At 43.0% G+C, this 13,606-nt stretch overlaps 1 protein-coding gene across 1 annotated transcript in view; it reads right to left on the reverse strand.

The window, feature by feature from the left end:
• Positions 1-13,606, reverse strand: part of LRP5 (LDL receptor related protein 5) — a 132,612-nt gene that overhangs the window by 44,402 nt on the left and 74,604 nt on the right. The window contains exons 2-5 of the mRNA XM_019547272.1: positions 8,486-8,702; positions 6,605-6,894; positions 4,028-4,254; positions 2,164-2,348 (exon numbers count right to left, since the gene is read on the reverse strand). Of these exons, the coding sequence (XP_019402817.1) occupies positions 2,164-2,348; positions 4,028-4,254; positions 6,605-6,894; positions 8,486-8,681 (898 nt within the window). The 5' untranslated portion in view covers positions 8,682-8,702. The remainder of the gene's footprint in view (positions 1-2,163; positions 2,349-4,027; positions 4,255-6,604; positions 6,895-8,485; positions 8,703-13,606) is intronic.

Genomic DNA, 13,606 nt, shown 5'->3' on the forward strand with positions numbered 1-13,606 from the left:
CTGCAGGGAAGCAGGCAGTGGGGGGCAGGTGGTGTGGGATGGTCAAGCAGCTTGCCCCCTGCTTATGCCTGCCCTGCCCACAGTCCCCCTTCCCCCTCCTGCCCCTCCCCCCCATCCTTTGCTCCTCACATTGCCTGTCCTTCCTTACTCTTGCTCTTTGCTGGGAGGCTCCGTCTGTTCTTGCCAGGGGCACAAAGCAAGGTCCCAGCCCAGCCCCACAGCAGCCCTATAGGATGCATGCCACTGCTATGGGCCAGGTTGGGGCTGTGCACAGTGCCTAAGTCTACAGTATGCACAGAGCCTACAGGTGCAGAGCAAGGGTAAGGTGGGAAGAGGAAGGGGCAAGCAGGAGAGCACAGGCTGTGGATGCGGGGTGAGGGAGATAGTACGGTAAAAAGCCTGCGGCAGGACAGGGTAAGAGGGGGCAGGCCGCAGCTGTAGCTATGGCCCTAACACTGGGTAGGGGCTGGAGCCCAAGTCACAGCAGTCACCTGCTCCTCACCATAAAATTCTATGAGGGGCTTCCCCACCACAATGTAAAACAGGGAGGGGGGTAGCACCTTGTCTCAGGATCAAGTAAATACTTGGAAAAAGATACATACTGTAAGTGTTACTTGTAATATTGGTGTTCCTGAAGTGTTAATTCACATCTAACAAAGGTCTACTCAACAGAAGCAAATACAGAATTGGACATCAGCTACTCTTGGTTTCTAATTCTGACTCTGCCATCCATTTGCTTTGTGGCAGTGAGCAATCTATTTACGGGGATGGTTTAGTTGGGTTGATCTTGCCTTGAGCAGAAGACTGGGCAAGAGCAAGAGGACCATATGACCTTATGTTATTACATTATGGTAACTTCTTTAGAAAGTCTAGTTCATGTTTTTATTACATGAAATTTTTAGTCCTCAGCTTTGTTAACCATGCCAATAAAATTAACGTTTAGTCAATTTCTTTATGCTTTTAATTCTCCAAAATACCTAATAGCATAATAACTTTCCAGTTGGAAATGTAAGTTTAATGGAACCCCCTCCAAAACACACTAAATATCTTGGAGAAAAAGATTCAGTGGCCTCACCTACATGTCTGCTTAACTGTGGAGCAGACTAATTAGCTGTGGAGTAAAGTAACACCATCTATATGTGCACACTATTAGGCCACAGTAAACTAGTTAACTCCGCTGCAACATACTACTTTTGGGGACACTGCTATCTTACAGTAGGGTAATTAACTGTGATTAAACACATGCAAATGCTGACCATGGGTGTAAATTAAGCCCAGTCACCCCAGCCAGCAGGGGGCCAGACTCTTGCCTGCCACCTAACCACACAACTCCATACTTTCCAGCATACTCGTGCCCCAGCCCCTCCGCAACCACCACCTGGACCTTGGGGCTGACCTCCTATATGGGGGGAACAGAGCCTCACCCAATTTCTGCTGGCTCCCCTGATGAATTTGTTAAACGGCCACCAGATCCCCTCTCAGCTTTCTCTTGTGGAGGCTGAATAGATTCAGGCCCTTTAGACTCTCTTTGTAGGGCCTGCCCTACTGCCCCCTGACCATGCGAATGGCCCTCCACCAGGGCTTACTAGGAATAATGGCCACAAATGGTTAGAAAGGAGGCTCAGGCTGGACATCAGAAGGCACCACTTCACAGTTAGGACTGCCAGGCTCTGGAATAGACTCCCAAGGGAGGTGGTGCTTCCTCCTACCTTGGGGGGTCTTCAAGAGGAGGCTGGATAGATATTTGGCTGGGATGTTATGACCCCAGCACTCGTTCCTGCCCAAGGCAGGGGGACAGACCTGATGATCTGTTTAGGTCCCTTATGACCCTAAGTACTATGATACTCCTGGCTCCGGTGTAAACTGCTCTGCTCCAACTCAAACTGCTACTGTCCTAGGTACACATGTAGATGCTACACCTGGGAGTAGTTTACTCCAGCTCAAAATGATCTGGAGTTTATTGCTTCTAATTAATTGCACATGTAGATGTACCCAGAGTCTCAAATCTTAGCTATGTCATAATACTAGAATAGGAGCTGGTTTAAAGGAAAGCATTCCTAATTTTTAATTTAATACTTTAAAAGAAAATTTACTCAATTTTTTTTACTGAGGTCCATCACATCTGAATGAATCTGTGCTCTCCTGCATATAAAACCAGATTACCTAACATGTTTGATGACTCAATCATGCTTGTGTCCAAGTCTGTCCAATATAGCCTTTGATCTGCATAGTCAATAGTTAAGTCATTGGCACGTCCCACTTTGTCCACCAAAGTGATGCTGTTTGTTCCATCCATGTATGCCCGAACAATCCTTGGTTTACCTCCCCATTCAGTCCAGTACATGTACCTGCGATTACATAAAAAAAAAAAAAAACAAAAACACAAGCCCGTGTGACATGGATGTAAATCCATCATTCCTACCTAGGACTCCTAGAGTATTTAGCTGAAATGGCAACAGGACTACCATAAATCCATTTCATAAATTAAAAAAAAACAACCCTTAACTCATTCATTTCACCAAGTTTAAGGCATGTGTCAAGGCAAACCAATGATCAGCATCATGCAGGATCAAGCCCTACATCCCTGAAATTGCCTATTTAACCTGTTGCTACACAGCTCTTTGTAACCAATTGCTTAAGCCTTCCAGATCAAAGAGAAAACTGAGTACCTGGCCACCTTTGGGGCTGGAAGGTCCGGTGGCATTTTCGTGAAGAGTCAGGATCCAATAGTCAGATTGTGGCTCAGGTTAAAACAGGGGTCGGAAACCCCCAGCATGGATGCTGAGCATGGCATGCAAGGCCATTTTGCTTGGCACACCACAGCCAGCCCCAGCTCTGGGTAGCTGCTGCCAGCGACGGAGCCCAGGCTGCTCCCAGCAGGCAGCTAGGAGGCTGCAAACCCTGCTGCAAGCAGCCCGAGCTCCCAGCTGGCAACATCTACCCAGAGCCAGGGCTGGCTGCAGCCAGGAGACTGCAAACAGCTGTGCCAGGCTCCAGAGCCCAGACATGAGCTCTGTACCAGTGCGATGCTGCAAGGCCTACTAGGAGCAGCCCGGGCTCCAGCAGCTACCCAGAGCTGGGGCTGGCTGCAGCCAGGAGGCTACCAACAGCTGCTGCTTTCCCACCCCCGGCCCCAGCCCCAATGAGCGCAATGCTTGCTGCCTTCCCAGACCCCAGAGCTGAGAGACAGCTGGAACCGAGGCGGGAGGGCAGCAGCTATTTGTAGCCTTCCAGCTGCAGCCAGCCCTGGCTCTGCATAGCTGCTGATAGCCATGGAGCTGGGGCTGGGGGCAGGGGGGGCTCCATCCTGCCAGCCAGCTGCTGGGAGCACCCCGGGCTCACAGACCCTGGGCTGGGGGGGCACAGGGGCTTTGGGTCCCCACCCAAAAGGGACACATGCAGGGCATCCTACCATGTACCCCCTGCCCTCATTCTGTTTTTTTGGCATGCCGACACTCTGGCACCTTCCAAGGTAGGCATTGTGGGGTTTTTCAGTACTCTGGCCAAAAAAAGGTTGCCTACCCCTGGGTTAATAACTACATTTTGCCATAGACTTAATGGGATAAAAGTCAGCCATTTGGCTCCCTGCCAGAAAACCACTGGGCCGAATGTGTTTGACAGGTGTCAAATTGCAAATCAAAAGATTTTAGAATCAGATTAACTGAATGCAACATATTTAAAAAACAGGCAAGTGTCACATAGTGCATATCTTTTGATTGTTTTTTAAATTACTACAAATTGGAACACCCCATGTAATGGTGCATGGTGAATTATGGCAGATTAAAATATGCTGTTTTCTTTTTGAATAGTAAGGATAGCACACTTTGACTGCCAATCATTTTAAATTTTACATTACAGCCCTTACTCACTTCCCAGGGGTACTGTGGAGTTAAGTTAATTAACTTGTGTAAAGTGATTTGAAGATCCCTAATTAAATGGTGCTGGAGAAATATAAACTATAGTGTAATGCAAGAGTATATGCTATCAGTAACTGTCAAGCTGACTGACAAAACAGAGTGTTTCTTACCCTTTAGTGGGATCAAGAGCTAAAGACCTTGGGTTATCCAAATCCTTCCACACAAGAACCTGTCTGTATTGTCCATCCAGGCGTGCTACTTCAATTCTGTTAGTTCCAGTATCTGCCCAGTAAAGGTTCTTTCCCATCCAGTCCACAGCCATTCCCTCAGGGTAATCTAACCCAAACTCTATGACGTGCTCCACAGAACTCCCATTCATGAAAGCTCGGCTTATGGTCTGCAAGACAATTGATGAAAACTTTGCAGTACTTTACAACAAATTAGCATGATCAGAATTCCATGATGCTTAGTGTTCAACCGGAGTTAAAAAACAAATCCCCTCACCCCCATCATAAAATACTTAAACCAAGTGTTTGTGATTCATATTTATATCATCTTTAATAACAGAGCCAATGCCTAGTGAGTAACAAAATAAAAGACCGTCTGAATTTTTAGAAGGGAACACTGATTTGTGATGCCCAAACTGACCACTTGTGAAGGGACCTGATTTTCAGAACTTGTTGAATACCTGCACTCTGAACATCAGTTCACTGCAAAGGGTCTTAAGCTGGCCATCCAAACATCTGAGGCGACACTGCCGCAAATCCCTGTTTGCTCATTACAAAAAAAATGGCTGGAGTTCTTTTCTCTGTTTATTCTTTGTAACATTTTCAAGCTACATAAGAATGTATTCTCTTCTGGAGAAAGGGGAGTGAACTTACTCGTCTCCTTATGCTACTACCGCGTCACTTTAAAACATAACATAGAACCCTTCTGACTCAGTAAAAGTAAGAAATAATTGTCTGCTGGCTTTACCTACATTTATGTACACATTCATAGGAGCAGGCCACAGAACAAGGAATATGTATGTAGTACATAAACAAATTCTGTCAAGGTGCACATAAATGGTTGACACCACACTTAGTGATATCACCTGGAGCCATAGTCTTTTATTTTTTTTTTTGCTATCATCACTTCATGCAGTTTATTTCTATCTGTGCTGTTTAAATGTGAGCTACCCAAATTTTACTACAACTTGAATTAATGTTCCGGGAGACAGGATGGCTCAAAGGATTGCAAATTGGTAGAATGCTTTTTCGTTTGTGCGTGTAGGTGTGTACGTATACACGCATGCATGCACATGTGTAGGGAAGGTGGGTGAGAGAGGGAGAGAGATATTGCCCTCCAAAGAGGATATGGCACCTTCTGCTATTCACAGTTAACAGAATCATTTTAGCTCCCCAGGTTTGTGTATGTGATTTATTTAGCAATTGCATTTGCTATCTGCAGCACATGAATTTATTATACTGGGACAGTTCCTAGTAGGAAGGAGTCCACATCACAAAACCCATTGCTAGCACTGAAGTGAAACTTCTACTAGTCTACACAGAGTGTCTATGGAAACTGAATTACCCCCATGGTCCCTAGAAGTGGTGAACTGTTTCCTACTGAGGCACTCTAACATGGGAGCTTTCACAGTTAAGGAGCGAAACAGAGGAGTCAGTTTCCAGTAATATCAATCTGACATTCTCCACCAGTATTTAATTCACTTAAAAGAAAATTAAACAACACTGATGGATGACACATGACTCTCCTTAGCCTGCACCTGGCTAAAAACCAGAAATGTCACATATCAAATTTCAGATGGCTCAGGAAACACACCAATAGAGAATTTTATTGCGAAAACTCTGTAAGCTTTCAAGTCTACTGTATGCAGCTGCAAGGCAGCAAGCTGGAGCCACAGCTAAAAGTGAGTGATCCAAGGGTTACTTGTCAAATTTTAATTCTGAATAGGTTGCATTCCAAGTCAAAACTGGAAAGGGGTAGCAAGCTGAGTGGGGTGCCAGACCTCCCATTTAAATTACCCTAATATCTGGCAAGCAGCTTTTCTGAAATAGGTAAATTTATGGACACATCACAAAACATATCCAGAATTCAGAAAGCCAATATAACTGGATCCTGCCTTTGTTATTTACATGGAACATGAACATAGCTATCATTCAAATGCGTTTTAAAAAAATGGAACTCTCCCCCAACACAGCCCCCAGTAGTTTCTTTGGATACAGTAACAATATTAGCAACTATTTGATACACCACCAAACCAAAAGATCTTTGCAAGATTAAAGGGATTATATTTAGGGTTACCACATGTCCCAGTTTGTCTGGGACAGTCCCGGATTTAATAAGGCAGTCCTGCCTGGTTAGTGAAAAGTCCCAGAAGCAGAGGCAGGCAGGCAGAGGAATAGGGTGCAGTCTGGTGGGAAGGCAGAGTGACATGGTGTCAGGCAGGCAGGACCACTGCTGTCATGCAGCAGCAAGGCAGGAGGATTAGATGGTGTCTAGCCCAGCCCACTCCCTACCTTCAGCTGCTGCTCAGGAGGAGCTGGGCTGGGCACTCCACTTCCCTGCCGGCCTGCGCCCTAGGCTCCTGCCCAGCTGCCTCTGTGTGCAGCAGCACTGAGGGCTTGGTTGGGGCAGGAAGGGAGGGGGGAAGGGAGAAGAGCAGTGTCCAGGATTTCCTTAAAAATAATATGGTCACCCTAACTATGCTGTGCCCTCATATTCAGGGAATTTAGTGTCAATGATACCTTCAAACTAATATCTGTCCAATAGATTCTGTTATCTGACACATCAAAATCCAAAGCCGATGCCTCCTTGACTCCGGTAAGAGGAATAGCAACATCATTATTGTTGGTTTCAAGGGAAATCCTATGGATTGCTGCTCTGCTAGTGAAAACCAGGAAGGCTTCAGGGATGATACAAGTCTTCATGTCACTCAGCAACTCCAGTCCTATGGGACAAGCACATCTGGTCTCCTGAGGTGTGAAGAAACACAGATGGCTACACCCGCCATTATTCTCAGCACATGGGTTGGTTCCTGGAAAGCAAAAGATGGTTCATTAGGAGGGAAAAATGGCTCGAATGGAAATGCAACATAGCTACAGAACTGAGAAATATCATAATGTTGTGATTAAGGGAGGTTTCCAGAACCAACTCAGATCTTCTGAACCAAAGATGTGAGTTTTAGTCCTCTTATAAACATAGCTTGCTACTCTAAAAAAGTCTCTTCTAATTTTCCTCAGACAGTTTGATCATTTTGTCAAGGCAGACACAGTTTTGTATTTGTTCTGCTTGTTTATTTTTGGCCAGACAACTGATCTTCATTTTTACTTGAATCATCCATTCTTAAATGTGTGAGAATTCAAGTGGCAGGCACTGGTGAGAACAGAACTGAACAACTGCAGCTTTCCCCAGCTGTTAAATATAATCAAATGGCTGGGATTCATCATCAGGAGTAAATCCAACAAGATCATCCTCCTCCCCAATTTTAGTTATACAAACCAGTGTTTTTATCAATAAACAGTGAGGGAATTTGTGGGGAGACAGGGCAAAAATACAAGTCTCTGTTCTTTAGCTAAATTAAGACAATCCTCCTCTTTTTCTTTTCCTTCTTCGCTTCAGAGCAGGGACAGATTCCAGATCAGATCCCCAAGCTGGCAAAAGTCAGCACAGAGATCCATTCAAGTTGTTGGCGCTAGCCTGATTCAGACCAGCTGACAATGTGGTCCTCCAGTGCTGCTCAAGTAATTTCTGTTCCAGTGATTTAAGGAGGCTTCTCTGCCAAAACCTGCACCCCTTCAAGTGCCACTTAAAGCTTATGATCTCATTAATTAAACTCATCACAGTTTTCAGATGTCATCAAAGCAAAATCAAGGGCAGACTGGAACAGTACTGTGAAACAACAACACAAAATAGTAACAGAGCCACTATGTCTGTATACCCATACTCAGGGGCTTGGGTGGCCTGGCATGAAATTTTATTTGCCCTTATTTTCATCTGTTAGATATTAGGGTGTTGTGAAACTTACTGCATTACAGAATTACTCATTTCACAGCATATCACATTACAAGCTGAGAGCTAGATTATGCTAAAAACATGATCCACAGACAACCTCAAGATTAGTGCAGTAATGGGGAGGATACCTCCTCAGTGCGCCACACATTGCCTGAAAATTGCTCAGCACCCTCAACTCTTAATCTATGTGTCATTTGGGCAGGACTGACACTAGACTGATTGTAACAGGAGAAAAGCACAGGAAAGAGGCTTGATGAGTTTCTGTCAGACCAGTGAAATGCCTGTAATAGGCTACAAAATTCTGCTACCCTGCTGAAATGTTGGGGAAACAGCTGCCTAATGGTTTCAGAAGAGCAGACCATGAATAATGGCACACATTGCATTAATCTGCAATCTCAAAATTATCATGTGGATTTTCTGACTACATTTGCACAGAAGACACTTTTGTGACATTTCACTGCTCTGGCTTTACAGAAATTAGGTAACCCCTTGCCTATAAACAGCATTAGCCTTGGAGAGCATAATTCATCCCGTCACAAGTAGTGAACACTGCTTAATTAAAACCCAGCCCTCTGGAAACCGTATCAAATCTGTTTTGCATTGCTCATACTTACCAAACACTTTGGTGACACTTGCTGCTTTGAGGCCCATTAGGTCTGGCAACTGGTCTATTATGATGTCCCTGCTTGCCCTTGTTTTGTGAACTCTTTCAATGCTTCGCCTCTGCCAGTCTGTCCAATAGATGTAGTCCCCCAGTAGTGTAAACCCAAATATATGTGGCAGTTTATCTTCTAGGAGGGTCTTCCTCATTGTTCCGTCAACATTTATGACCTATGGACATAAGAAAAGGAGGGGAAAAATACAGTTGCAATGAAAACACTGCTGATTGCAAGCTAGGAACTCCAGCAAGCAAATTCAGAGGCCTAAACACAATTAGAACAAAACTCTTGATAATTCTGAATGCACATAGGGAACTGTGTAAGGCACAAATGAATTGCTACCTTTTCTATACAATATAAAAAAAGCTTCTTTGTTTAATATCTAAATAGAGAAGGCAAGTATCAGCTGTGTCACATTCTGTATCATTTTGAATCTTTCTTTAAAAAGAAAAGGTAAGCTGACTTAGTTCAAACAAGAAAAGAGCCAAAATGACAACCAGGCAAGCAGTCATCTTGCATTTACATTACGGCAGCCATCTAGACATGAAGAAGGCATCATAAGAACAGTCAATGCTTATTTCCCTTTAACCCCTGTTCTCTCGAAGATTCCCCAAAAGGGGGACTTGGTTGCTAAAAAGATTTCTTGCATATAGCTACTTAAAAACGGTATGAGATTATCAGATATTTTTGCGAGAGCTGGGTCATTCAAATTCTACAATTTCACAAAGGTTGAACTCACTGCAAGAAACTAAACTCCAGCATTTTAACTCTCACTGTGTTTTAAGCTCTTAAGATTGTGAAGACAATCTTCTAGATGTAACACAATGTAAATCAATGCAGATCTGTCTTTGAGGCTGCAGACAGGCTGAAAAGACTACAGAGATGCTCGCACATGTCCCACTTTGTACATTAACTCCAATACCCAAACATGAACATGTGACACATCCATACTTTTCACAGCCAGTTGTTTTAGCAGAAACATCCAGTTACAATGGAACTTTGATGGATGCAATGAGGGACACTAGGGCAGGGTGGCTGCTGTCAAAGGCTTACAGGCAATGTGGTATTATTAGAATCTACACACAGCATCATCCAAGGCACAGGCTAAAGTAATTACCCTCTTCTCCGCAAAGTGGATGGAAAGAGGACAATCATCTTCTTCCTGTGTCAAAAACTACAACCACCTCCTGGATCAAAATACCTGCCTGTACCTTCCCAGGAGTCAAAATCCCTAGAGCTATACAGCTGCCACTCTATACAGCTGCCAAAGCTTGTAGCTTCTTCCCTTGCCCCAATAAGAAGTGCAATGATGCTACATCTTATTAAAAAAAACCCAAAAACAAGTTAAATGTTTTGTGGATTTTTGGTTTAACCTTAATATGTACAGTGAAGTGGCATGAAGTTCAATTTAATATTAAAAGCAAACAAAGTGAATACTGTACTTCAATTAAAAAATCACCACCATTAAACTACTGAAAAATTGCAGGCTGCATGGGAAATCACAGAGAACTCTGTCATGCAACTCAGACCCTGTCACCAAGTCCAAAGAATTTTGAACATTTTTATCCAATCTAGCTGCCATTATATCAGTGATTCTCAACCAGGGTGCCACAGTACACTGGGGTGCTATGACATCCTTTGAAGGGTGCTGGAAAGTATGAATAGCTAAGCAGATAGAGGCAAGCTCAGGCCTATTCCTGCCTGACTGATCACCTACCCCCTCTGCAAGGAAGTAAGTAATATAATCTATAAATTAGTTTTTGAAATTGGGTGGCACTCAATTCACAAGTTATGAAGGGGTGCCTTGAGTCCAAACTTAAAAACGGTATGAAATTATCAGCTGTTTTCAAGGAGAGGTCTCTCAAGTCCAAAGATATTGAGAATCACTGAATTAGACAGTGGTCATTAGCAGGGGCAGAACCAGGAGGGGTGGTGTTGCAGTGGTGCAATTGTACCCTCTCTGATTCATCCAACTTTCAAAAACTACTGCCTGGCAGTGGCAGAAGCACCTCTATTCAGGCAGCAATGAGAGAGTTAATTGACTCTATAGATAAGTCTAATGGTTTCCTCCTTAAACTCTTCATTCCACAGGAGTTAACAACACTCTTTCTTTTTTAATTGTCTTTAACGGTTCCACTACTCAAACTATCCTTACTTCAGCAATTCTGCTGTCTGTTACCTTCTCCTAGTAAGGTAGCTCCCATTTCAGAGTCTTGCATGCTGTTTTTTTAACTCTAGAAATGTTAACTCAGGTGTGGAAATGACTTTCAATGAAGCATTGAATGCACTCTCAAGATACTCAAAAAGGCTAGGTTTTGTTGTACGAATCTGAAAGATATGTACATTTAACTACAATGACTATAGAATAACATATTTTTATAGCTTTTTGCTTAATTTGTTGCATTTTTATAGATAATATAAAGTAAATGAATGTACATTCCAATAAAGACTTTTATTGGAGTTTTTTTTGATTGCTTCAATCTTAAATTGAATACTATAGTTCTAGGTCTCTATCTTATTACTGAAGAGGGAGGCGTGGTTGCTAAAATCATGTTTAAGTGTAGAAGAGTGTCCGTTGCGTTCAAGGTGATGATGCACCACACCATCTGCACCCTGCTTTTCAAACTCCTAGATTACTTCATGGTCATTAGTTTCCATCACTGCTGACCTGTGTAGATTATGAATCACTGTTCAAGAAAGGAAAAGGCTTTCTATTTCATTATCTGTATCTGTATTTTTCAGTCTATCTAGGTATTGATATGTTTCTTAACAATGCACTATTTGAGTACTGCATAGTTGTTAATGCATTGTATTATCACAGTGGTCCTCTGAGGTAAGGAAGTATAAATACCATGTTACAGATAGGAAGCTGAGACCTGGGGTAGATTAAGTGTTTTGGCCCAGGTTACGTAGGAAGTTTGTGGCTGAAGCTGCAAATTTAATTCATATTTTGAGGCTGAGTTAAATGTCATTTGACCAGCTTTCTTAGAGCCACTCTACATTACGTTTATGTCACATTTCACATGTCAGAAAATGGCAAAACCAGCAATAAAAATGTTCTATATAAAATGCAGACTATTTTTATGGCGGGTTTGTATCATGCCTTAAATTGAATGTGGCATGTTCACATACTGGGCCTCTCCAGGGATGATGTTCAAAAATCAGCTGGTTGTCAGAATCAGCTTTGGATAGTTCTAGGCTCCAACATACATGCAGACAATACTGTCAGCCCCAGCCTGCAGGGGTCCCAGTCTCCAACCAGCTGGGGGCTTCCCTAAGGCCAGTGCTGATGACCAGCTGATTGTCAGCATGGGCTCCCAGGGCAGCCCAAGTTCTTCGGTTGGGCCTGGGGCTGCCCTGTGGGTAGGGGACATCATCACAATCCCAGGCCTCTCCTGTGCTGACAAGTAGAAAGGGCATGATCCTGATCTCAAAATCATACTTCCTGCTGTGCCTGTGTGGCTCAGATCCCATGGTGCCTTTAAACGAAGGTGTGCTAGGGGGCTTATACCAGATAATCCTTTATCTTCTCAAAGCTATACTATGCATGAGCTTTTTTTCTTCTGTCACTTGGACATTCTTTTTGCAGCAGTATATTAAATCTACATTACATGGAAAGAGAAATATCTTTATAAAACTGCTTCTATTTTGTGACTTACGAACAAGAAGAGAATAGTCAAAGCAGATTCTGAAGAATGTGCTGTAACACCTTAGTGTTCAAAATGTGCTAACCATTGTTAATAAGACAGACAATGCTTAATTTCTCTTGAATTATAACGCTAGTAAAATATTAATATAGAAACCAAACTAATATTCATTCTATTAAATGCTAAGAACATATTAAAGAGCCATGAAGCATAAATTCCATAATGGGTTCAATGTTAATGGCTTGTTATGCTGTATTTGTCTAGTAATTAGGGATATACATGCATATGCCTGTAATAAGCTAAAGTATGGAATACAAGTTTCTCTTGCTTTATGCTGTACAGGCGTTCCTGGAAAATGGCGCATAATTCAAACTTGCATAAAGGGAACCCACTTTACAATGTAACAAATAGATCAATTCCAAGATCTCGACTGTACTGACCCCCAGACACATTTCTACCACTTTTACAAGACAACTTTGATACTCACCACCAGCAGACAGTGCACGCAAGCACAGGGCACTATCACAATGGATATGGCTACTACAGAAACATGTGTTATGGACAATGAGCAAGAAGCATAGATCCAGATGAGACTATATTTTGGTGCGTATCACTCCCACAATGCACCGCACAAAGCAGCTGACTGCTGGCTTCCACCATACCAATCACGTAAGAGTGAATTTACCTCGCATATAATGAATTTTTGGTAGAAAAAGGGTCATTGCATAAGAGTGAATATGCAGACAAAACCCACATAAAAGCGAGGGAATCCTGTACCTGACTGACAAGGGCCATGTTCCCATGAAGTTAGAACTTTGAAATTTAGCACATTCTTTCTGAATGGGCCTCTTAGTACAGAAAGAAAACCTCAGTTATGAAACTTGGCATTTCTACAACAGTTCACTGAAAGCCAGGCAAATTTAACAAAGTCACATGCTTTTCTTTCATGTCCAGACCTGAGGAAGGACATATCATGCCTGATGGCTTCTCTAATGTCTCTCCCAACTATACTGTTGGTCCAGTAAAAGATAATGCCAAACAAATGTTGCTTCACACACATTATTCTCTAGAATCTATATCATCATGGCTACACTATCACTACAAGAACGGCTTCTTTCAAAAACAAGTCAGGTTAGGCATGAGGCTTGCCATTTGGAGATAGATATTAAGTAGGGATGTGCGAAGCTTCAGTCACTGATTCGATTCGGAGGAGATTTGGCACAATTCGGCAGCTGAATCTGTAAATCCGAATTGAATCAGGAGACCCATTAATCTCTCTGAATTAAAATAGGAAGCATCTGAATCAATTTGGACAGATTCGACGATTCGGCCGCAGACACAACTTTATATGTTTTTTCTATGTACCCTGAGGTACCAGGCGTGGCTCATGAAAACAGACGATGGGGCAGATGAAGCGTCCCACAGGAGT

Source organism: Crocodylus porosus, unplaced genomic scaffold (genome assembly GCF_001723895.1).
Source record: "Crocodylus porosus isolate Cpor-Errol unplaced genomic scaffold, CroPor_comp1, whole genome shotgun sequence".
Classification (NCBI taxonomy): domain Eukaryota; kingdom Metazoa; phylum Chordata; order Crocodylia; family Crocodylidae; genus Crocodylus; species Crocodylus porosus.